At 42.3% G+C, this 26,591-nt stretch overlaps 1 protein-coding gene across 3 annotated transcripts in view; it reads right to left on the bottom strand.

The window, feature by feature from the left end:
- Positions 1-4,421: 4,421 nt before the first annotated feature.
- Positions 4,422-26,591, bottom strand: part of LOC121505433 (E3 ubiquitin-protein ligase RNF123) — a 252,243-nt gene continuing 230,073 nt past the window's right edge. For all 3 annotated transcript variants that reach the window (XM_041780775.1, XM_041780784.1, XM_041780805.1), the window contains 2 exons: positions 11,977-12,062; positions 4,422-4,922 (listed from right to left, as the gene is read on the bottom strand). In XM_041780775.1, the coding sequence (XP_041636709.1) occupies positions 4,823-4,922; positions 11,977-12,062 (186 nt within the window). In that variant the 3' untranslated portion in view covers positions 4,422-4,822. The remainder of the gene's footprint in view (positions 4,923-11,976; positions 12,063-26,591) is intronic.

Genomic DNA, 26,591 nt, shown 5'->3' with positions numbered 1-26,591 from the left:
GAGAAACAGTCGGTGAGATATTGCTCAGTACAGCTTCAGATCTGTTTCTGTAAACCTGCACAAAAACACGCTGACCATCCAGACTCATGCTCTGATGAACGTACCGCTGTCCTTCACACAGACACACGCCAACACACACCCCAACACACACAAACACACACCAACGCACACAGCAGTGAAGACAACAGAAAACATGCTGACACCCACACAAACATTAACCCCACGCCATCAGCCCACGCTATCAGCCCCACGCCATTAGCCCCACGTCAATATCCACCCAAAGTCAACATCAGCCCCACGCCATCAGCCCCACGTCAATATCCACCCAAAGTCAACATCAGCCCCACGCCATCAGCCCCAAGCCCACATCAACCCCACTCCATCAACCCCACGCTATCAGCCCCACGTCAATATCCACCCAAAGTCAACATCAGCCCCACGCCATCAGCCCCAAGCCCACATCAACCCCACGCCATCAACCCCACACTCAAGCTGATCTATAAACTTTCTGTTTAAACATCTAAGTTTTACATTTCTCTGCAGGTTTTTTTTATTAAATTTTGCTTCATTCATTTGTCATTTTAACACCAGACAAACACAAAAATCTAAACGATGATCTTTGGATGGCCCAAATAATAATTATTCTTATTTCAAGGAAACTAAACCTGTAAACCAAACATGCTTGACTTCCTGTCAGGAGGCTGAGAGACGTCCAGGATGTGGCCTTGATTACTGTTCATGGTGGATAAAACTTTTGATTTTCAGAGGTCATGTGATCTCGATGATGTCACATGTAGGTCAGGAAGAACAGCAGTTATGAACCAATGAAAATGCAGTACAGTTAGCCCATTAAAGCTGTAGATGGCGCTGCACTCTGAAGTTATCACAGAACACTGAAACATTCATTGGCCACGATCCCTGCACAAAAAAAGATTTTTACCACAGGTGAGCTGGTTTACCTGGAGAGGAGGTGATCCAGATCCCTAATGACTCAGTCCTGCAGACCTCCTAATACAGGTCTAGACTGATGAAGGGATACCAGAGTGTAGAGGGGTCTAGGACTGAGACGAGAGTCTAGGACTGAGCTAAGAGGCTAGCTGAGCATCTTTAACAGCTTTTCTCCCTTCTTTAGTCTCAGTCTTTAATGTAGACACTGATGTTCTATCAACAGAATAAACCTTGTAGGCTGAAAGAGCGAGGAATGATGAGCCGTTCATGAACGAACCTGTTCTACTAAACGGCTCTTTAATATGAGCTACTGTAGCTAGCTCCTGTTTAAGTGCCAGTTTCCTTTCCTCCATCCTTCATCCTTACTTAATCCGCATTTAAAAAGCCAGACTGGTACCAAATGAAGAACAGCCAGCTCTACTGAGCTGAGTCACATGATCCGGATCTCTAAAAAGAGACGGACTTCCTGTCAGAGAGAGACTGGACGGACATCAGCTGAAGAAACACGGGTAAGATCAGAGTTTAGTAAGATAAACCAGGACAGAACTGGACTGGACGTAGCCAGAGTGCTTCATGGAACCATACTGGAGCGTTATGTGACTCCGCTCATCCAGACTTTAGTCGGAGGTGTTTATTCCAGGCCTGCTGCTATTTCTACATGAGCTTTAAAAACTTTTTTTTTTTTTTTTGCCTGAATGGGACACTACAGTCAGGATCAAAAGTAGATTCTTTTTGCAATCTGAACAGCCAGCATAGCCTTTTCCTGCCCCCATCTGGACTTCTCCACGGTAACATGACATCATCTGCAAACTGCCTGTTTACTAACAACCATGTGATGGTGTCACAACACTCTCAGTACATCATGAATATGATGCTTTTCTTTAGAATGCATGTTTTACTTAACATTTTTATAAATTTATTTGATCATTTTCATTAGCTTATTCATTTCTGCGTTGCTTTTATTTTGGTTTTTCTCTGTTTTTGCCTCCTGTTGACCCTCCACAGGCTGTACCAACATCACAGGAAGTTCTAATGAACACTAGAAATCAACCGTCTGCTGCTCTACAGTCACTTAAAAGAAAAAAAAAGAAGGGAAACCTAGAATGAAAAGTCCAGAACATCCTGTTCCTTTTCTTACTGATGAGCCCATACTAAACCATAACCCCAAACTGAGGTTCAGTACTGTGCAGAACTCTTGGGCATGTTTGGGCCAAAAGCTGAGGCTGAAGTAAGGCGTGTAATGGTTGAGTAAGCTGCCTGAGAGCACCGCTGGCTGGGAAGGAGGATTGGCACAACCCTGGTCGTGCTCTGGATGTCCTTGCAAATTACCAGGGACATGGGAAAATAATGTGTTAAAAACTAAAGTCCACACCTGTAAGGAGGAGTAAGGGGTGGATGTGGAGAGTAAGCCTGGAACCTTGAACTGTCTGGGTGGGTGGTAGGGCTGCCATGAGCCCCTGGTTGTGCTGAGGATGACCCAAGACACCAAAAACTGCTGACGGTCTCCGGGTGTACTACCAAGGCCCGGATAAGAGATGCCGTCAAGCTTGACTCTGGCTGCCGAGTGACACACGTATCAGTGTTGAGCTTAGCCCTGACCCCCAAGCCCCAGGCTGTGGCACATCAGGCCCTGTGATAAATCCTTAGACCACTACATGCCTAAAACCTAAGCACATGACTGTATGAACTGACCTGTGACCTCTATGACCCTTACACCCCTAAAATCTGTGGCTGACATGTTTGACTCGTGTCAACATGGAGGTAAAGCTTCACAGCTCACAGCATCACAACGGTTTGTCAATACAAACGCCACACTTCACCTTCTCCACGTCCAAAATAAAAGTCCTAGATTTCAGTTTTTCACCAGAGGAAACAAACATTCTAGAGAAATAAATGTTTAATTGATGCCGTGTCGACAGCGAGCCTGTGACGCTGCTACGGTGTAACACTGCCATCCTCTATCTCAGCCTGTGTACGTGTGTTTAGATGTGTGACTCTGTGAGGTGTGCCTGCTCTGACAGGTGGAGGTGAGTTGTTGTGCTAATATGATGGCAACTCTTCACACTCAAGGACGCCGCTGTGCTCACGCCAAGAGCTCCACCTTCCATCAGGACGTGTCCGACTGCCTCACAGCATATAGATCAGTCAGTGAGTACAGAGGGAAGTCCCAGGTGTCATCTGTCTGCGTCATGGCTTTATTTCACACCTCAGTGCATTGATGTGACTGTGTCCTGTTTGCTCTATGGGGCGTTTTCACGTCACCTGCAGGAGTCCAGATGGGGACAGGAAGTGCTTTCTGCACAGAGAAGCAGGTCTGTGCAGTGTATGGCTGTTCCAGACGTCCAAATGTGAAAAACACTAAAAAAAAAAGGGACTCATGAAGGCTAGTTTGAAAAGCCAGTGGAGAAACGTCAGAGAGATCCAAAACCTCCATTTAATGTAGGAGGGGCGGAGTCAGACAGCACTTGTGTTTGCAGGGACCATTTCATGAAGAGAAGACTAGAACCAGGGCAGGTCCAGGAGTGTTGAGCCCAGAGAAGACCAAAGATACACGACAAGCCTGGATGTGACGGCCGCTGGGCGACGTTCTAAACACCTCCCAGCTCACACCGCTGAGACTGTCGGAGACAAAGTCGTCTCCATAACAACAACTCTCACTCATTTTAAAGAGATTTATTTCTGAAGTAACTGATGAATGAATCCCTCTCTACAGGAGGGACTGCACATTAGGAATGGGCAGTGATATGGTAATGCAATACACCGGGGTAAAGTACAGTATGGCTCTAATTGGCATGAAGACAGTGCTGCATACATGTTTAATAAATGCCTTTAGAATGAGCGTCTGGTTCTGGTGCTCGCATCCCTGTCTGTGAAAATAATATTAAAGTGATGACTGTTAATAATGTCAGGCTAATTTGTGAAACAAGGGTCCAGGAAGGAAAAAGACACGCCACATATACTAAAGCCACTCTACCTGCTGTGTCTCAGGTCATCAGCATGTTGAAGATTGATAGTTTTTCACTTCTGTCTCCCATAAAGAAAGAAATCATCAGATTATTATGAGTAAGGCGGGGTGTAAATGTTTACAATTGTGACTTTTCATTTAAAGGTCACATTTCATGCAAAACACACTTTTTCAGGCTTTTCTAACAAAAGTATGTGCCCCTGGCTGCCCCCCCTTCACCACTTTTCAGAAAACGTGTGGTGAAGCTGTTCTCAGATTTTCTCCTCATGATGTCATGTGGGGAGTTAGCCCCGCCCCCAGGTCCAGTTGGCCCTCCCAGCTTGGAAGAAAGTTCTGCCCTCCTTTCCTGATCCTCCTCTCAGCTCAGAGGAGGATCAGGAGAGCCACATCCATTTTCTGAGAAGGGCGGAGTCAGGGGTGGAGTCAGACTGCTCAGGAACATTTAAAGCTACAGACACAGAAACAGCTGGTTCTGAGCAGGTCTGAAACGGAGGGGTTTTTAGACATGCAGAAATCAATACTGGAGGGTTTTTACTGCAACAAACTTCACAGGCATGTTGTGGGGACCTCTGAGACCGATATAAACTTGTCTTAAAGGATAAAATATGTGACCTTTAATAAAAGAAAGAACATGGTGTCTGCTCATTTTCTGTTAGAGAAGGATGAATGTGTGGGTTACTGCTGAAATATACACTAACACACTCACACACACACACACAGACAAAATAGTGTGAGAATCTTTGGGTTCACTGATATGTGGTCATGTTTGAGAATGACGGTTCAGACGGGTGAATCTGTGTTTTTCGCTCATCTTTACAGCTAACGTGTCTCTCTGTGTCTCTCTGTGTCGTGTGTTGTGTGTCTCTCTATGTCATTGTGTGTGGTTGTGTGTCCATATATTTGTGTCTGTTAGGAGGAGGCGGGCTTGCTGTAGTCCTCCACCCCGGTGATGGTAGCTTTGCAGAAGAAACAGTCCTTGTTGTTCATCAGATGCTGGTTGATGCAGGCTCTGCAGACGAAGGAGAGAGAGAGGAACATGTTAATGACCACGCGAGCTCTGAGGTGGACTCTGGGAAAACTCAGATCTGATCAGGATACAATAGACTTAAGAGATGGAGAGAGAATCTGAACAACACTTATGCACAAAAGTCTGGCATAATATATGAACATTATATGGACAAAAGTATTCGTCCACACCTGTTATTATTGAATCCAGGTGTTTCAGTCAGACCCACAGGTGTATAAATCCCCACCTATCCATACAGTCTCAAACATCTGTGGTCCTAAACGGTTATTCTGAAGAGCTCAGAGACTCCAGCGTGGTTCTGATGATGACACCTTTGACAGAATTCATCCCTGCTGGATATTCCACAGTCAGCTGTCAGGGATGTTATTAGGAAGTGGAAGAGTTTAGGAACAACAGCTCAGCCATGAAGAGGAAGGCCAGGTAAAATCACAGAGCGGGGTCAACGACTGCTGAGGATCATGGGTAAAAGTCTCCAGGTCTCTGCTGAAGAGTTCTGAACTTCCACTGGCATTAATGTGAACAGTAAAACTGCAGCAGGAGCTTTAAGAATGGGTCTCCTTGGCTGAGCCGGTCCGACTGCATTGTTCTGACTGTGAAGTTTGGTGGAGGAGGGATAATGGTCTGGGGCTGTTTTTCAGGGTCTGGGCTAGACCCCTTATCTCCAGTGAAGGCCGATCTTAATGCTTCAGTAGACCAAGACATTCTGGACAATGCTATGCTTCCAACAGTTTGGGGAAGGCCCTTTTCTATTCCAGCATGACTGTGGCCCAGAGACCAGAGAAGGACTAGAAAGACCTGGTTTGATGAAGAACTGGACTGGTCCACACAGAGTCCTGACCTTAAAGATGTATAGGAATGCATATTTATGTTTTTGGTGGCATAACATCTAACAAAATAAGAACCTGCAAAAAAAGTCTGGGTAAAAAAACGTGTTTCTGTAGTTATAAACCTTCAAGTAATCAAACCTCCAGGTGAGTTTCAGTTCAGTCACTGAGCCAAGAATGTCTGTTTTGAGATAAAATTCACCTATTGTTGATTTTTCTAACCTCCTGACCAGAGGAAATGCCTCCTAAATGAAAAAGCTAACCTTTCAGAGTAAATGGGGTCGTTTGGATCGGTTTAATGATTTAAAATCATAATTTAGACTTTAATTAAGAGCTCTGTCACTTATTGCCTGAGTGAAGCCTTGCAGGTGATTTTCCGCCCCCAGGTGAGTGTGTTTTCCTCTCTTGGACAGCGCTGTCGATCACCAGCAGAATAATCCATACCGCTGAGTTAGCGTGCCAGCTAAGTTAAATGGTTCGGAGCAGCGGGACGACATGAAATATGTATCGAGGTCTGAGTCGGACCAAGGTCTGCTGCCCACGGAGCTGCAGCCGTCAGCACTCTGCAAACAGCTGACTCACACACCTGCAGAGAGAGTATTTATGCATCATACTGAACATACAGCAGTGGGAGGAGGCGTGTGTTCTCAGATATGGACGTTCTTTATGTGTGCTCCACGTGTCCACATTCAAGGACAGATTATATATTAAAAAGCTCCTAAGAAGACGTATGAGAGCGGATCGATGAGGCCTTCAGGTGAACAAAGCTCAGTCACCTGAGGGTGAAGGAGGGGGAGAGGCACAGCTCCTGCAGAAATCAGCAATTATAAAAACAATAGTGAGGAAATCTACTAGCAAATGTAGATTTCATATTATTTATATTTAATAGTGCAAACTTTGAAGATTTCTGATTTTCTGTGCCTGTTTTAAATCCAAAACTTCATCATTCTCAGAGGAAAAACGTCCTGAGCTTCAGCTGTTTTGTCCCCGTGCTCACATTGCTCTCAGTTGGAAAAAACAATCCACATCTTGGAGCAATGCCACGCGCATCAATACCCCTCCTGCCCCGCCATCCAATCACAATCAAGAGAAGACGGACCAATGACGCTGGTTTTTCTGTAACAACAGTAGAGGAGACACCGATCTGACTCTCCTCTCTGAGGGACAATGACAGGTTCAGAGCTGCTGCTAACTCTAGGACATGGTTCAGTCTGAAGTTTTCATGTTTTTTGGTGATGCTGCTACGACAAGAAGTCCTCTCTCTAGACCCCCAAAGACCCACACTAACAGACTGATTAGTTAATAAAGTTGATCAAAACTTCCCATTGTCTCAGGATCACTTTAATCACTGACCAGTTCCTCTCTGCCCCCTCTAGGTCAGGGTTGGGAGCGTGTGCTGGTTCAGCACTTCACTGTGTCCGCTATAGTCCTGGACTGCGCTGTCCTCCTGATGGCCCTCCTCCAGACCTGCTCCAGGACCATGCCCCACCTCTCCAGGTACCGTCCCAGCTGAAACCTCTGAGACGTACATGGCCAACCCCACTAAACGCACAGTTGCCCCCCCCACCCCACACACACACACACACACACACACATCCTCAACTTCTGAACACACAGCATTAGACCGAGGTCTAACAAAGACACCCAAAAATGTGCTGAAGTGAAGGTGTCACAGAGGGTTCCAGTCTGCTCCTCTGGCCATCCAGACCTCTCAGGAGTAAGACCAGGAGGACCAAGGACCCAAAGACTCTTGCTGTTTCTCAGAGCCAAGGAGGGATCTTGGACTATTCCAATGTCAAGTATCCTCTGCTAGCAGGAATTACCCACAATCCAATACACAATGTTTTCTTCTCTTCAAAAAAATAAAAATGAATAAAAAACAGCATAATATCAGGAGGAAGCCGATCCTCGACCGCTCATTACATTTTTAAATGTCCTGCATAGTTGTCATCATCATCATTTATGGCATCGAAATGCTACCAGGTAAAAGCAGTGCCATAGAGTAGGATTATATTATATGTGGTTATAGTGAAAATGACCATATGATCATATTATTATGTTTATTATGATTATATAATGACTTGAGAGCACACTAGATGGCGCTGGCTGGTAAACCCCTCACTCCATGTTCTGGTCTGAGTCTGTGGTTGATCCCAGCCTCAGTCAGCGGATTAATGGATCAGTATGGTAGGTGACCTGCTCCAGATGATCCACACTCTCACCTTTCACAGACACGGACAAATGTTAGCTCTACTATGTTAGCAGAGCTAACTGCTAATGTTAGCTTTGCTAATGTTAGCTCTGCTAATGTTAGCTCTACTATGTTAGCCCTGGATATGTTACCCCTGCTAATGTTAGCTCTGCTAATGTTACCCCTGCTAATGTTAGCTCCGCTAATGTTACCCCTGCTAATGTTAGCTCCGCTAATGTTACCCCTGCTAATGTTACCCCTGCTAATGTAAGCTCTGCTAATGTTACCCCTGCTAATGTTACCCCTGCTAATGTTAGCTGTGCAAATGTTTGCTGTGCCAATGTTAGCTCAGCTTATTTTAGTTCTGCTGAGTTACCTCTGCCAATGTTACCCATGCTAATGTTACCCCTGCTTTTGTTAGCTCTGCTAATGTTTGCTCTGCTAATGTTACCCCTGCTAATGTTAGCTCTTATAATGTTAGCTCTGCTAATGTTAGCTCTGCTAATGTAAGCTGTGCTAATGTTACCTCTGCTAATGTCACATCTGCTAATGTTAGCTGTGCTAATGTAAGCTCTGCTAATGTTACCTCTGCTAATGTCACATCTGCTAATGTTAGCTGTGCTAATGTAAGCTCTGCTAATGTTACCTCTGCTAATGTTAGCTCTTATAATGTTAGCTCTGCTAATGTTAGCTCTGCTCATGTGAGCTCTGCTAATTTTAGTTCTGCTAAGTTAGCTGTGCTAATGTTACCCATGCTAATGTTGCCCCTGCTAATGTTAGCTCTGCTAATGTTAGCTGTGCTAATGTTAGCTGTGCAAATGTTAGCTGTGCAAATGTTAGCTCTGCTAATGTTAGCTCTGCTAATGTTAGCTGTGCTAATGTTACCCCTGCCAATGTTAGCCGTGCAAATGTTAGCTCTGCTAATGTTAGTTCTGCTAATGTTACCCCTGCTAATGTTACCCCTGCTAATGTTACCCCTGCTAATGTAAGCTCTGCTAATGTTAGCTGTGCAAATGTTTGCTGTGCTTATGTTAGCTGTGCAACTGTTAGCTCTGCCAACGTTAGCTCTTCTCATGTGAGCTCAGCTAATTTTAGTTCTGCTAAGTTAGCGCTGCCAATGTTACCCATGCTAATGTTGCCCCTGCTAATGTTAGCTCTGCAAATGTTAGCTGTGCTAATGGTACCTCTGCTAATGTTACCCCTGCTAATGTTACGCCTGCTAATGTTACCCCTGCTAATGTTAGCTCTGCTAATGTTATCTCTATTAATGTTAGCTCTGCTACTTTTAGCTCTGACAATGTTACCTCTGCTAATGTTAGCTCTGCTATGTTAGCTCCGCTAATGTAAGCTCTGCTAATGTTACCTCTGGTAATGTTAGCTGTGTTAATGTTAGCTCTGCTAATGTTAGCTGTGTTAATGTTAGCTCTGCTAATGTTACCCCTGCTAATTTTACCCCTGCTAATGTCAGCTCTGCTAATGTTACCCCTGCTAATGTTAGCTCTGCTAATGTTAGCTCTGCTAATGTTACCCCTGCTAATGTAAGCTCTGCTAATGTTAGCTCTGACAATGTTAGCTGTGCAAATGTTACCCCTGCTAATGTAAGCTCTGCTAATGTAAGCTCTGCTAATGTTACCCCTGCTAATGTTACCCCTGCTAATGTTAGCTCTGCTAATGTTTGCTGTGCTTATGTTAGCTGTGCAACTGTTAGCTCTGCCAACGTTAGCTCTGCTCATGTGAGCTCAGCTAATTTTAGTTCTGCTAAGTTAGCGCTGCCAATGTTACCCATGCTAATGTTGCCCCTGCTAATGTTAGCTCTGCAAATGTTAGCTGTGCTAATGTTACCTCTGCTAATGTTACCCCTGCTAATGTTACGCCTGCTAATGTTACCCCTGCTAATGTTAGCTCTGCTAATGTTATCTCTATTAATGTTAGCTCTGCTACTTTTAGCTCTGACAATGTTACCTCTGCTAATGTTAGCTCTGCTATGTTAGCTCCGCTAATGTAAGCTGTGCTAATGTTACCTCTGGTAATGTTAGCTGTGCTAATGTTACCTCCGCTAATGTCACATCTGCTAATGTTAGCTGTGCTAATGTAAGCTCTGCTAATGTTACCTCTGCTAATGTTAGCTCTTATAATGTTAGCTCTGCTAATGTTAGCTCTGCTAATAGTACCTCTGCTAATGTAAGCTCTGCTAATGTTAGCTCTGCTAATAGTACCTCTGCTAATGTTAGCTCTTATAATGTTAGCTCTGCTAATGTTAGCTCTGCTAATAGTACCTCTGCTAATGTAAGCTCTGCTAATGTTAGCTCTGCTAGTAGTACCTCTGCTAATGTTAGCTCCGCTAATGTTAGCTCTGCTAATATAACTTCTGCTAATTTTACCCCTGCTAATGTTAGCTGTGCAAATGTTAGCTGTGCTAATGTTACCTCTGCTAATGTCATATCTGCTAATGTTAGCTGTGCTATGTTAGCCCTGCTAATGTTACCTCTGCTAATGTTATCTCTGCTAATGTTACCTCTACTATGTTAGCTGTGCTATGTTAGCCCTGCTAATGTTACCTCTACTATGTTAGCTGTGCTAATGTTAGCTGTGCTAATGTTAGCTCTGATAATTTTATCTCTGCTAATGTTAGTTCTGATAATGTTAGCTCTGCTAATAGTACCTCTGCTAATGTAAGCTCTGCTAATTTTAGCTCTGCTAATAGTACCTCTGCTAATGTTAGCTCTGCTAATAGTACCTCTGCTAATGTTAGCTCTGCTAATGTTAGCTCTACTAAAGTAAGTTTTGGTACTGTTAGCTTTGTTATTGTTGGTTCTGCTAATGTTAGCTCTGCTATGTTACCCCTGCTTATGTTAGCATTGCTACTGTTAGCTCTGCTAATAGTACCTCTGCTAATCTTAGCTCTGCTAATAGTACCTCTGCTAATGTTAGCTCTGCTATGTTACCCCTGCTTATGTTAGCATTGCTACTGTTAGCTCTGCTAATAGTACCTCTGCTAATCTTAGCTCTGCTATGTTACCCCTGCTTATGTTAGCATTGCTACTGTTAGCTCCGCTAATAGTACCTCTGCTAATGTTAGCTCTGCTAATAGTACCTCTGCTAATGTTAGCTCTGCTATGTTACCCCTGCTAATGTTAGCATTGCTACTGTTAGCTCTACTAAAGTAAGTTTTGGTACTGTTAGCTTTGTTATTGTTGGTTCTGCTAATGTTAGCTCTGCTATGTTACCCCTGCTAATGTTAGCATTGCTAATGTTAGCTCTACTAAAGTAAGTTTTGGTACTGTTTGCTTTGTTATTGTTGGTTCTGCTAATGTTAGCTCTGCCACTGTTAGCTCTGCTAATGTTAGCACCCTGGACAGAGAGAGTCCCCCAGTAGAAGACCAACCACTGACCAGAAGGTTTAGAGGTGGGTCAGGGTCTCCTTGGAACCGGGGCAAATGTCCTCTGCTCCACACCGCTGATGCTGTCTGGGATGGTGGCTCCAAACAGGATTTAGAGAAAAGCCAGTCTGAACATCTTGGACTGATGATTCTCGTGCCAACTAGTTGGTGGGTTTTATGAGCAGCAGATATCCAGAGGGGCTCTTAAAAGGTGTCCCCCAGGGTCCTGGTGTCATGTTGATCTGGACTTGATTAAAGCTAACAACCCTGCTCATGTAGCGCCTGGATATCTACCAACCAGAGACGTCTGTAAACTCAGGTAAATGACAGGATTATGTAACAAAGCGTGAACGCTCCCACCACACGGATGCCAGCGATAATTCACTAACTACCGAGGTTTTACTGATCCTGTACGATAAAGCTTTATGCTTCCTCTACATGTCCTCAGCAGAGCTGCAGATAAACTTTGAGTGCGTTCCTCCATCAAACGGATAAAAATAAAACTTAAAAATAACAAGGAAGAATCCATACAACTCCACAGAAACGGTCTCTGGCTGTTCTTCACGACGTCTGTGAGCAGAGATGAAGTGTGTGTGTGGGGTGTTTGACATGAAAGCAGCAGCGTGTATTTGTGGACTCACTTGCAGGACTTGTGGGAGCACGGTTTGAAGATGGCGGAGATGGAGTGAGCGTAGCAGATCGGACACAGGTCCTCTTCACTCGTCGGCTGGGAGAGAAATAGAGAGAGAAATAGTTCATCATCTTAAATGTTGAGGTTAAAAAGACGACTGCTTCCTCTCAGTGGTCTTCAGGTTTAACTGAAAAAATCAGAACTAGAGAATCATTCAGGGTTTTAGTGACAATTATAATCTCTTTAACTCTGCATGAGAGTGAAAACAGTCGGCCTGGTTCAGCAAAAAGGTAAAAAATATCCAGCCAGTTCTCTGTCTGCTCTTTCTTTTAGTTATTTTATTGAACATTTCAGAGATAGAGGGGCCGTAAACACAGCTGTGGGACAGGCGGGAAAATTGCATCAATAAAGTCCAAACAGAAAAAGCACAAACACTGGGACACCAAAACTGCAGCAGCAGACAAAAGTCGATTTGAACACTCAGACTATCTGATGACAGAGTCAAACAAAAAAAGGAGAGATGTTTTTGAAGACGAGCTCAGAATAGCTGCAGCAGCAGCTTTGTTAGCATCCTCAGCCCCAGTGCATTGTGGGACATGTGGGTTAACACCAGCAGCACTGTGGGAGATGGTTCACACCAGCTCTTCACACTCAGCCCCTCCCTCTGCTCCTCATGTTAACACCTCCAAACTTCTCCTCACCTTTCACACTTCCTGTCCTCTTTAACGCCTCCATACTCCCCCCTCTCTTATGCCGTGTTTCCATCGGGGGTCCAGTTTGATTCAGTTCGGTTTGGTAAGGTTTGGTACGCTAAACCCCTAAATAGTTTGTGTTTCCACGTACACCCGTGCTCTCACTTGGGTGGGCGGGGCTGTAAAAGCACGCATGTAAAGTCACAGACAGAGCGAGTCAGCAGTTGCAGCTGCAGAGTTATAGAAAGGATTAAGGGAATAAGCAGTGAACAGCTTTATTTCAGCTGAAAGTGCTTTTTAAAAACATAACTACATCTTAATGATGTTAACAGCTGTCAGTACAGATCCTCAGCTGATGGAATACATGTACAGAGACGGTTTGAGTCGTAACGCTACAACAAAATATGAAAGTTTAGAGCTGTACTGTGAGAATTGGCTGCATTAAAAATAAAGTTAAAGTTCAGCTGGTGTTAAAATCAAGCTAGATTAAGTCAGAAATGTGCTGATCTCGTTGTAAAATAGTCTGCAGCCTGAAGTTTCATGAGCCCGTTAAACAACCACAGAGCGATGTTTTCACAGGTTACCTAACGTAAGTCGTAGATTAATAACTAGTCACAGATGAGAATGAACTGTTCTAAGGCTTCGGATTCACAAAACTTCTGCATTAATTTAGTTTCTCATCATCGCGGATGGATCAGGCTGATGTGAGCCTTCAGGTTCTGCTTTGTGTTCTTAAATCATCCAGATAAACGTCAGGAAACTTGATTTGTGGCCGGATACCAATATCCATAGACTAGGAAACAGTTTGGAACTCCATCGAGTCCAGATATTTTCCATTTAAGCAGATATTGGTCCATTTTTCTCCCGTTTTTGCCCACTTCTCACAGCAGACTTCATCGTTTGAAGCCCGGAGGCGAGCAGCTGAGTCACGCGCTTACGTGACATCAGTGCAGCACCTATTGTTGTGTGTGTAGCTCCACCTTTTTGGCACAGTTAGGTAAGATTGGCACCCCTACGGAAGGGTACCAAAAAGTGGGACGTACAGGTTGGTTTTTTGGGACCCTTTCTCTATGGAAATGCCAAAAAAAAGCGTGCTGTACTGCACCGAACTGAGCCGGACCGCTCGGTGGAAACAACCTATTAGTTCTCTCTGGTTCCATTCTTCCCTTCACTTCCTTCCTCCTTCCTCTCCTAAAGGTAATCATCTGTGACAAAAAAGTAAAGTCTGGTAGCACAAAAAAGTAAAGTCTGTGTGCTTTCCTTCAGGTTCTCATGTCAGAGATCCCTCTTCTTTCTCACAGAAACTTAGAGACTGTAGGTAAACCCAGCAGCCTTCATCCATGATCCAGCTCCTGAAACCCACATCAGAGAAGGCTAACAGCTCTCTAAACAGTCGTTCTTCTAAATGGAGTTAGGTTTGAACATTACTGATGCCTTCGCTTTGCTGTAATCACTTCCTGTTTGAAATAATAGACACGTCTTTAGGAGTGAACACAGCTACAGAGAATAAAAGACTCGACAGAAGAAGAATAACACGAGATTTAAAACCAGAAAACAATCAGAGAAAGAATAAATCCTCCACCACCAAACAAAGACTGAGACTAAAGATTTTCAAACACCAAAGGAACTGAAAATCACAGACTGGCTTTTAGACTGGAGATATTTTAGAACACAGCAGTGGTGTTTGTCTGGATAGTTTGTAACTGCATCATCAATTATCCCTGGACAAACACACAAACATGCTCTGTTAGTGCTGTCGATGGCGACTAACGACTGAAGACCACTGAGAGGAAGGGTCAAAGCTGCGAGAGAGAACACTTAACATGGAGGAATAAACCCAACAGAGCAGACGAGAAGCAGAACAACAGGAGAGAGACGGATGTTTCTTTAACACGAGGATTAATGGAGGAGAGAGAGGAGGAGGAGGGAAATGATGAAGGACTGAGAGAGGTGAAGGTCAGACAGAAAATAACAGGAAGACAATGGACTGAGGAGAAGAAAAGAAACAGCAGAAGAAGAAGACGATGGTTAGTGGAGCCTTTAACAGCTGAGTGGTTCCTGTCAGAGTGTGAGGAGGTCCCAGATGTCGGTCTGCAGGAACTCTGAGCTCACTGGAACCCAGAAGAATCCAGAACCTCTGCTGTAGTCCTGCTGGGAGCAGACAGACTCCATGATCCATGTCATCAGAGAGAGAACCACCTCTGACTGGTTTTGATGTAAGAGTGGTGCGTGCGTTAACTCCACCACAGAGAATATGAACATGATCTACCATCAGAGCATTTATGGAGATTCTGCTATAAAATCTGCATCAACACAAGAACAAGGAGCGTTAGAAGTAGGGCTGTGTATTGGCAAGAATCTGGCGGTACGATACGTACGGCGATACAGGGGTGCTGGTATCGATATATATCAATATTTTTGTTATATATATATATATATATATGTATATATATATATATATATGTATATATATTTATATATATATATATACACCTATATACATATAAGTATATAGGTATATATATATATATATATATATATATATATATATACACACCTATATATATACCTATATAGTGCTTAACAAATGTATTAGAGTACCCTAACCCTAACCACAGTCAGGTTTCTGCCACAGCTGCCCTAAATTAACAGCATTGGTAATTACCAAAATCATTTTGATGTTTCTGCAATGGTTAATACACCAATATGTAGAAGCTCTTTAACCCAAATGATATTTTTAATGCTAAAATAGAATTATTATTGTTATCCATGAATTTTACAATTTACTAATTTACAAAAAACCTGAAAAAATAGTAAAGCACATTAATATTTCTTGATAAATGTGTCAAATTATAGTTATTTACTGTCATTCCTGAAGAGGAAAAATGAATTTTAGTGGTTGAATGTTATGCTTGATTCATTTCTGACTTCTCAGAGAAGCCCAGTGAGCCGGCTCAAATTTGGGTGAATTCAGTTTGAAATTCCTCATTCCTGTTCAAAATGGTAAAACGTGGAGAGCTGACTGAAAATGAAAGAGTCCGCATTAAAGCACTTCATGATGCTGGATGGTCTCTGAGACAGATATGACAGCTGGTCTAATACATTTGTTAAGCTCTGTATATATAAACATTTGTATGTATATGTGGGTGTGTATATTTATGTTTATTTAAAGAAATAAAAACTATGTAATTTTAAGTTAAAATGGAATATAACAGAACAGAATTAAGCTATAAATAAAAATGTATTAAAATTATATGTATCGTATGTAAATTAAAAAATATTTGGTGTATTATAAATATATGGTCCTGCATCATCTGGAGTTTTAACTCTTTTTGTGCATTTTGAAGATGAGGATTTTTCCCATTTGTTGTCATGAACTAAAATTCTTTCAGGATTTCTAAAAGAAAAGTGGAAAAATCTTTTATATTTCACTGTTCATCAGCTTGTGTGTCTTAATGTGATGACAAGGTTCTTGTAAAAGGAAGACTGATCCTCACGTTCAGCTTTGAGGACATGACGTGACCGGCCAGTGTTTTTTTAATGGTATTACAGAAGGCGTCATTCTTAGCGGCACTATGATGGCGCAGGTCCTTACAAAGAAACAAAGTATTGACAGGGTATTTATGGTGACATGAGCAAAAACCAGCGGTAGCTTCAGCGGGCTTCTTTCATGTTAGCTGTTAGCCGCTAAGCTATGATGCTCAGGTCCATTGTGTTGTCTGAGTATTTCACTCTGCTGTGGCATATCTTACAAACGACTTGACTCCCGTAGAAGTCTGTGCCGTCTTTCATGTTTTGGAAGCCAGAATAAATCCACATATCGGCTATGAATGCAGCAGACGCTGCTCTGCTGGGTAGACATGAGGAACCGGTTCGCTCAGACCGACAGTCTCGCGTGTCTCGTTGTCTAAGCAGAGGAGAGGGAGGAGTCAGCTGCTTGCTGCCAACTAGCGGTCAGGGGGTGTAATTACACTACAAACTACCGCTCCAACAAAGTAAATTATTAATCAATAAAATACCAATACTGCATTTTAAAAAATCGATACAGTATTGTGCAGTGAAATATTGCGATATATCAGTGTATCGATATTTTCTCACACCCCTAATTAGAAGAGGTCTGGAATGTTCCTGAGCACGTGCAGTGATTTCAGTACAGAATCATGCCTGTTTTGATGCAGTGGCCCCTGAGGGCCCCTTCAGCCTTGTCCCTTGCTCACTAACCCTTCTGAGAGACTCTGCCTCTCTAAAACCCTCCTTTTATACCCAGTCATGTGACTGACGTGTTGATTATTAACCTCATGAGTGTCAAAACGCTCCTCCATTAATACCATTTACTATTCCAGCCTGTTGTTGCCCTGTCCCTACTTTTTTGAGATGTATTGCTGCCATCAAATTCAAAATGAGCTCATATTTTTTCCTGAAATGGTAAAAAGTCTCAGTTTAACATCTGATATGTGGTTTATGTTCTATTATGTATCAAATGTGGTTCATGAGATTTGACAACCAGACTTCTGTTTTTATTTACACAGTGACCCAACTTTTTTGGAATCAGTGTTTTAGTTTACCATTAAAGAAAGTCATCATACATAAAGCAGTGCACTCTTGTGCCTTGTCTGGTTCTAGATCAGACTTTTTAAACATCAGTAGTTTTCATGTAAAATGGTAGATAGATTTTTTTGCAGCCAAATTTCAGACAAACTCCTGAACATTCTCTCTGAAGATGTTTGGATGAAGCCTGAGAGGTTTTTCAACAAGACATCACACCTCATAATGAGCTCCATCAAACACACGAGGCTCCTTATTTCTATGTGGATCTTAAAATGATTATATAATGTGAAGAAATGACATGTAAGTGCGATGTTTGGGCTGTGTTATGTGAATGTCATTAAGCTGGAACGGTGAGCAGAGGCTCGACAGGCAGAGAGCTGTGGGTGGTGAGTGTCAGAGCAGGAGAAAGGAGAGGTGCTGCTTTCTCTGGAGGAGGAATAAAGGGCAACTTTAAGGAGGAAATAAGAGGGTGGGGGGGGTGCATGATGATAGATCTAAAATAGAGCAGATACAGGAAGACACAAAGAAAGTACAGGTGTGGGAATGTGGAGGAAGATGGAGGAATGTCTGAAGATTTCATGTTTAAATCCTTTCTTTTTTTTTTTAACCTTTATCAGAGCAGACAGCAGAGGACCAGAAAGAGAGCAGAGAGAGGAGGGAGGACGTTCACCAAACAGAGCCAGGGCTGGGATTCAAACCAACAACCAGTATCCAATAACCAGAGAGGCGTGGCCTCATCCAAGGATCGTCACAACAGATTGTTAGTCCAAAGTGTGAGCTCAATACGATTATTTTACTCCTCCTCATCCTGTCAAAGCAAACTGGATCTGGTCTACAATCCCAGGTCATGGAGACTCAGACCTCTAAAGTCTCTGAGTGACGCTGAATGGCTCACAAACGTGGCAGAGATCATAAAGAACTAAGAGGACACGTAAAAGAAGAGCAGGATTCAGCACCTTCAGGATTTCTCAGGCAGGAAAGACCACGAGTGGAACGATCAAACTATCCGGGTGCTTGGACCCAGCGATGCTGCTAAAACTACATCTGTAGATTACATGTACAACACTGTCACTGCACAGCCATTGTTTCTATCTGTCTGCATGATTCTACAGTCGTCTGCAGGATTCTACAGTCGTCTGCATGATTCTACAGTCGTCTGCATGATTCTGCAGTTGTCTGCATGATTCTACAGTCGTCTGCATGATTCTACAGTCATCTGCATGATTCTACAGTCGTCTGCATGATTCTACAGTCGTCTGCATGATTCTACAGTCGTCTGCATGATTCTACAGTCGTCTGCAGGATTCTACAGTCGTCTGCATGATTCTACAGTCGTCTGCAGGATTCTACAGTCGTCTGCAGGATTCTACAGTCGTCTGCAGGATTCTACAGTCGTCTGCAGGATTCTACAGTCGTCTGCATGATTCTACAGTCGTCTGCAGGATTCTACAGTCGTCTGCAGGATTCTACAGTCGTCTGCATGATTCTACAGTCGTCTGCAGGATTCTACAGTCGTCTGCAGGATTCTACAGTCGTCTGCAGGATTCTACAGTCGTCTGCAGGATTCTACAGTCGTCTGCATGATTCTACAGTCGTCTGCATGATTCTACAGTCGTCTGCATGATTCTACAGTCGTCTGCATGATTCTACAGTCATCTGCATGATTCTACAGTCATCTGCATGATTCTACAGTCGTCTGCATGATTCTACAGTCATCTGCATGATTCTACAGTCGTCTGCATGATTCTACAGTCATCTGCATGATTCTACAGTCGTCTGCATGATTCTACAGTCATCTGCATGATTCTACAGTCGTCTGCATGGTGGGGCTAATATGTACCATGTACAGTGCTTAACAAATGTATTAGACCACCTGTCATCTCTGTCTCAGAGACCATCCAGCATCATGAAGTGCTTTAATGCGGACTCTTTCATTTTCAGTCAGCTCTCCACGTTTTACCATTTTGAACAGGAATGAGGAATTTCAAACTTAATTCACCCAAATTTGAGCCGGCTCACTGGGCTTCTCTGCAAAGTCAGGAATGAATCAAGCATAACATTCAACCACTAAAACTCATTTTTCTCTTCAGGAATGACAGTAAATAACTATAATTTGACATATTAATCAGAAATATTAATGTTCTTCACTATTTTTTCAGGTTTTTTGTAAATCAGTAAATTGTAAAATTCATGGATAACAATAATAATTCTATTTTAGCATTAAAAATATCATTTGGGTTAAATAGCTTCTACATATTGGTGACAGACAACACAATGGACCTGAGCATCATAGCTTAGCGGCTAACAGCTAACATGAAAGAAGCCCGCTGAAGCTACCGCTGGTTTTTGCTCATGTCACCATAAATACCCTGTCAATACTTTGTTTCTTTGTAAGGACCTGCGCCATCATAGTGCCGCTAAGAATGACGCCTTCTGTAATACCATTAAAAAACCACTGGCCGGTCACGTCATGTCCTCAAAGCTGAACGTGAGGATCAGTCTTCCTTTTACAAGAACCTTGTCATCACATTAAGACACACAAGCTGATGAACAGTGAAATATAAAAGATTTTTCCACTTTTCTTTTAGAAATCCTGAAAGAATTTTAGTTCATGACAACAAATGGGAAAAATCCTCATCTTCAAAATGCACAAAAAGAGTTAAAACTCCAGATGATGCAGGACCATATATTTATTATACACCAAATATTTTTTAATTTACATACGATACATATAATTTTAATACATTTTTATTTATAGCTTAATTCTGTTCTGTTATATTCCATTTTAACTTAAAATTACATAGTTTTTATTTCTTTAAATAAACATAAATATACACACCCACATATACATACATATGTTTATATATACAGAGCTTAACAAATGTATTAGACCAGCTGTCATATCTGTCTCAGAGACCATCCAGCATCATGAAGTGCTTTAATGCGGACTCTTTCATTTTCAGTCAGCTCTCCACGTTTTACCATTTTGAACAGGAATGAGGAATTTCAAACTGAATTCACCCAAATTTGAGCCGGCTCACTGGGCTTCTCTGAGAAGTCAGAAATGAATCAAGCATAACATTCAACCACTAAAACTCATTTTTCTCTTCAGGAATGACAGTAAATAACTATAATTTGACACATTTATCAGAAATATTAATGTGCTTTACTATTTTTTCAGGTTTTTTGTAAATCAGTAAATTGTAAAATTCATGGATAACAATAATAATTCTATTTTAGCATTAAAAATATCATTTGGGTTAAAGAGCTTCTACATATTGGTGTATTAACCATTGCAGAAACATCAAAATGATTTTGGTAATTACCAATGCTGTTAATTTAGGGCAGCTGTGGCAGAAACCTGACTGTGGTTAGGGTTAGGGTACTCTAATACATTTGTTAGGCACTGTGCATTTTGGTCTGAGCGCTGAGGTCAGCCCTACAGTCGGCTCTGTCTGTGTCTGACTGAGTGATGCTACTTTCAGACTCGTGCATACAGAGCTGGGTTTAGTTGCACTGAAAGCTGTCAGTAATGGCTGCCTCCACTGCTGTAAATACTCCCAGCTTTAGCACTGTGTCTGTATTACTAGAACTGGACCTTCTGTATAACATCAAGGATAAAAAAAACAAGCCTAAAAGCTTTTCATGTTGGTTAAGATGTTTTCACTCCTCTGCTGACCTGCTGCAGCATGAATAAGTGATAGTTATGAAAGGGTTAGTTGTTGTGAGTGGTTGTATACAAGGCCGGCTAGTGGAGTGATTAGCTGGGACTTAGCCGCAGCATCAGTTTTGTCTGAACTGGACAACGTGCCGTTATTAAAACAAGCACAGAGAGCGACACTGAAAGCTCTCTGTGACAGAAAAGATGTTTTCACTCTACTCCCGCTCTGTTTCAGCACGAGTTTAAGATCATTTTTAAAGATTTATTTTTGGGGGCATTTTTGTGCCTTTATTAGATAGAGGAGGACAGTGGATAGAGTCGGAAACAGGATCAAGGGTGGGGGAGAGACGTGCGGTAAGGGGCCTTGGGCCAGATTCGAACCTGGGCTTCCTGCGTACATGGGGAGCGCCTTTAACCACTAGGCCACCTGCTCCCCAAGTTTAAGATCATTTTTATGAACCTTACTGGATCCCTTTAAACCTCACAATTATCCACCAGTTCACTGTTTCATTCATGTCAACTTAACTGATCCATGATCTACCTCACATCCTGGTTTGGATTGTGGCTCTGGCTGGAGGATTTTGAGGATAATGTGGCTCTTTGGTAGAATACGGTTGAAAAAGTTGAACTAGCAGTGAATGCATGAACACTGTCAGCTGACTCTGACACTGAAGGCTGTTTCAATTAGAACAGAGTTATAATCACACTTAACTCTAAATGTTGAACTCTGAGATATCAACACTCCAGGTTTCTCTGTCTATCGAGCATCATGACCCGTAACAGAGCGGTGGCGGCACGATCTAGAGCGGACAGACACCACAGCCGCCACGCAGCAAACACGCACCCAGTCTGAGACTATGAGAGTGAAACTCTCAGCTGATAGGTTAAAAACTACACAGACGGCTTTACTGGTGGACTTATGGACAACCCTTTATAACATGTGGAAGTCTGACCCTTTAAAACCTACTATTGTGCAAGTCTGCCAGGACTTATTCTTACATTTTTACATACTGTAGTGCCACTTTTGGGAGTATTTTTATTTGCTTTCCATCAAAATAACCCTTATATCCCAAGTTTTAATAATATGTACTGACTTCTGTCTTAACTACTACAATAAATTGCTTAAAAGTGCAATAATCCTAAAAAATGAAAATTTTTTCTGTTTTTTTCACATATATTTCAAAATACAGAAATTGCACAGCTGTATCCCTCACATTTGTAAATGTAAAAAAGTTGCACAATATCCTTTGGAACCACAGGAAATTTATTTGGAGTTTGTACATAAGTTGCTTTTTCAGATGTAGTCAATTTAGTGACCTGTAAAGAAAAAACGAGCCAGATAAGTAGTTGGACTCTTCATCCAACGCTGTAATTAGTTTGAAAGCTTCGCGCTCTAAAACTGTTTGGCACGACCGGGGTTTTGTGAATCCATAACTACACGTGTGTGGAAGTGTGTCAAAGGTGTGTGTGATGGATGTCTGGTGTGTGTGGGTTGTCTGTCTGAGTGTTTTTGTAAAAAAGTAGGGCTGAAATGAGAGTGAGTTCTTCAATGTATTCCATGGAAAAAACTCCCGGGAAAATACGCCACTTCCTGTTGTTGGGGTGGGGAGCCAATGAGGTAGGGACACTTAGGAGTCATGTAACAGGTCATGCCTACAACGTGATGACATTTATTTCAACGTAGGAAGTGCTGCAAATATCCGTGGTCTCATTTATAAAGATTTTTATTATGTGCATTTCATTGTGTATTTTTACAAACCCATCACTGCAATGATAAAGCGCTCTGAAACATGGAGAACGTGTGAAATGTTAGTGTAACTCCCCAGATTTTATATGCAAAAAGAATGATCAGTCTATCTTATCCGGTTTCAAATCTACGGCCAATCAAACATGGATATGCTTATCGTAGCGCCGGTACTACGCTGGCTTCTAAAGGGTTAAAACACTGAAAAATGTTTAAGTTTCATGTCAATTTTAAAGTTTTCAAAAACACTCTGTTCAGCTCTCCTTTTCTGGATCATTATTGTCTGTTTAGTTTTTCAGCCAAATTTGATGTTAAATGTCTGTTGTGACAGTTTCTCTGAGTTTTATCAAACATTTATGGACTTACACAACGTTTGTGGGGATAGGGAAAGTCTTAAAAGCACAAAGAAATGTCATCAGCAGTAAAAATATAAATGTAGGCAGCTCTAGAGAGGGAGCAGCTTTTCTTGGAGAAATGTTTTTAGTCACACGGAGAGAGAGAGGAACAGAGTGGGCTGGAGAGACTTACTGCAGTAGCTGCTACTTCACTAAACATCCACCTGTGTTCACATGTTTCTGAGGATTTTACCTTTAGATATCAATAAAAGCAGCAGGTTTAAACATTTACACTCAGACCAGTTTGGCTCAACATGAGGAGGAAAACCAGCGGCCATCTTTGGTTTCTCTGTTCTGAACATTTCAAAGTTAATACGCAAGTTTATAGAGAGAAAAACATTTTTGATAGATTTAGACTTTTAATTTCCCTCTCAAAGTGTACTAAATTGATGTAATTACTTTCAAAAAGTACAAAATTTTCTTGCAGAGCAGCATGCCCCCAGACCCTCTAGAAATGTGGGAATATGCATGATCAGAACGGTACCACCTCTGCCTCAAACTGAGCCAGGAAAAACGCTGGGATATCAACCATGGAGGTGAAACAGGTGAGGGCAGAAGTTTGTTCTCACAGAGATGGGAATAGAAGTTTGTCTTTATTTCTCTAACCTGGTGCAGGAGCTCGCTGACAGGATGGATGGATCAGCTGTGATACTAAACATTTCACCATATTCTACAGATTTTCACTGTGAAAACAGATAAAATGCCACAGACTCAGTGTGCAGGCTCTGGAGCATGGAGCTTAAAATAACAGACTGAGTGTGCAAAGAGCTTTGGACAATGATACCAAAAGATGATCAAAAACAGCCGAGGGTAACTTAAAATATTTTAAAATATACTCAGTAAAGGTTGGTTTGGTTTGGACAATAAAGGATTGAACAAAGAGACTGATGATCAGTTAGCTGGGTAACGCCAGCTTAGTTAAACAAAAAAGACGATAATCTAGTTAAAATCAAGCATAAATAAAAAAATATTTGCTTTTAACACTGAAAAAAATGTAAAGTTAAATGTGTGGATGCATGTCCACTTAGAGCTTCCGTACAGTTTCTACATTTTTGCTTTACAACCCACTGGAAAACGTTCCACAAACCAACTGTGGGTCCTGACTAAGGATTTAACTCAGACTAAATCAGAGCACACAGACTGAGCTCATTTCTTTGGTCTGAATGTGTTTAACCAGTTTCATACTTTTACCATGCATTACCATTTTCAGGGTAGGGGGCGCTCTAAGGACAAAGGTTTGGAACCACTCGATCTGAGCGAGCCGAGAGCAAACAGCTGTTAAACTCTCTAATCGCTGACTCGGCTAAAAACAGGTGAAACAGGAAGAGATATTCAGAGACGCTCAGTCTCCTCACAAGCAACAGTGAGAAATCTTTGATTTAATCTAACCTTTTCTATCATAATATCTCCAATAAAGTTGTTATTTTCTAACTGTCATTGTAACAGTGTAACTGTTTTTCTGCTTTGGCAACAGCATGACGGGACTGAAGAACATTAGAGACTGAAGAGAACAGTATGAGCTAACGCCATAGATCCGTACAACCAATCAGGATGAAGACATACAGAGAATACATGAAATCATATCTTAGGTTCACTATATTGCCAAAAGTATTGGCTCACCTGCCTTGACTCTCATATGAACTTCAGTGACATCCCATTCTTAATCCATAGGGTTTAATCTGATGTCAGTCCACCCTTTGCAGCTAGAACAGCTTCAACTCTTCTAGGAAGGCTTTCCCCAAGGTTTAGGAGTGTGTTTATGGGAATTTTTGACCATTCTTCCAGAAGCACATTTGTTAGGTCACACACTGATGTTGGACCAGAAGGCCTGGCTCTCAGTCTCCGCTCTAATTCATCCCAAAGGTGTTCTATGGGGTTGAGGTCAGGACTCTGTGCAGGCCAGTCAAGTTGATCCACACCAAACTCTCTCCTCCATGTCTTTATGGACCTTGCTTTGTGCACTGGTGCACAGTCATGTTGGAACAGGAAGGGGCCATCCCCAAACTGTTCCCACAAAGTTGGGAGCATGGAATTGTCCAGAATCTCTTGGTATGCTGAAGCATTCAGAGTTCCTTTGACTGGAACTAAGGGGCCAAGTGCAATTGGTCACTCTAGAGAAAGCGTCTCCACTGCTCTAGAGTCCAGTGGCAGCGTGCTTTACACCACTGCATTCCACACTTTGCATTGCACTTAGTGATGTATGGCTTGGATGCAGCTGTTACCATGGAAACCCATTCATGAAGATGTCTTCCACTGTTCTTGAGCTAATCTGAAGGCCACATGAAGTTTGGAGGTCTGTAGCCATTGGCTCTGCAGAAAGTTGGCCACCTCTGTGCACTATGACCTCAGCATCCGCTGACCCCGCTCCGTCATTTTACGTGTCCTGCCACTTGGTGGCTGAGTTGCTGTCGTTCCCAATGGCTTCCACTTTGTTATAATACCACTGACAGATGACTTTGGAATATTTAGGAGCCAGGAAATTTCACCACTGGACTTGTTGCACAGGTGGCATCCTATCACAGTACCACGCTGGAATTCACTGAGCTCCTGAGAGCGAGCCATTCTTTCACTAATGTTTGTAGAAACAGTCTGCATGCCTAGGTGATGATTTTATACACCTGTGGACATGGAAGTGACTGGAACACCTGATTTACATTATTTGGATGGGTGAGTGAATACTTTTGGCAATATAGTGTAAATCAGGTACAACAGAAAATATTCAAATGATATGAATGAAGTTAAAGTGAAAGGATACCTGAGGATTAATGTCAGAGCTGAGGTCTGATCAGAGGAACGCTCCGGACTTTTACAGCCCAGCAGAGAAACGCTGAGTTTGTTAAAGTGTGTGAGAGTGTGTGTTAGAGTGTGTGTGAGAGTGTGTGTGAGGGTGTGTTAGAGTGTGTGTGAGAGTGTGTGTGAGAGTGTGTGTGAGAGTTGTGGAGGCTGAGATATGAGTCAGGAAGGTTGAAAGTGTCTGCACTAAAAAAATCAGAGTACAGTCAAACCTCCTAAATGTGCTGCTCTCTCTCTGGCCGACACAAACACGATAAAGTCGACTGTTAGAGGAAAACATGAGAGAGAAGACTCCACAGGAGAGAAAGAGACGCTGCATGGAGAGAGGAATATTCAGAGGAGCTTCACTCATCTCAACACGTTTGTGTTCCTGATTCATGCGCAGAGGGAAATACTTTAATGCCTCATATAAAAACAGATGACCAGAATAATTACTCTCAGACCAACAACCAGCCAAGAAACACTGATTCAGAGGGTTGGTTTTGTCGTCTGGTCTGCTGAATTTAGTTTGTATTGGTGGTTTTTCTACAGCTATTCTGAGACAGCACTGATATCAGAGCCTAATCTTAACCTCTTAACCTCTGGCACCATCTTTCATCAACACAGAGCTGTGCTGATCCTGACTCCACCAATCAGGGACGTCACTGTGACACTCTAGGATCATGGGTAGTGTAGTGCTGTTGACTAAAACTGTAAACAAACAGTTTTTTCTTTAAATAAAAAAGATAAAATATGAATAACGGTCTCCTCCATGCACGTCTCTCTCATGGTAAGTCTTCCTAGAACGTTTTG

The sequence above is a fragment of the Cheilinus undulatus genome, linkage group 3 (assembly GCF_018320785.1).
Source record: "Cheilinus undulatus linkage group 3, ASM1832078v1, whole genome shotgun sequence".
NCBI classification, from domain to species: Eukaryota; Metazoa; Chordata; class Actinopteri; order Labriformes; family Labridae; genus Cheilinus; species Cheilinus undulatus.
The sequence above is the reverse complement of the archived record's forward strand: the minus strand, read 5'-3'. Positions and strand labels throughout refer to the sequence as shown.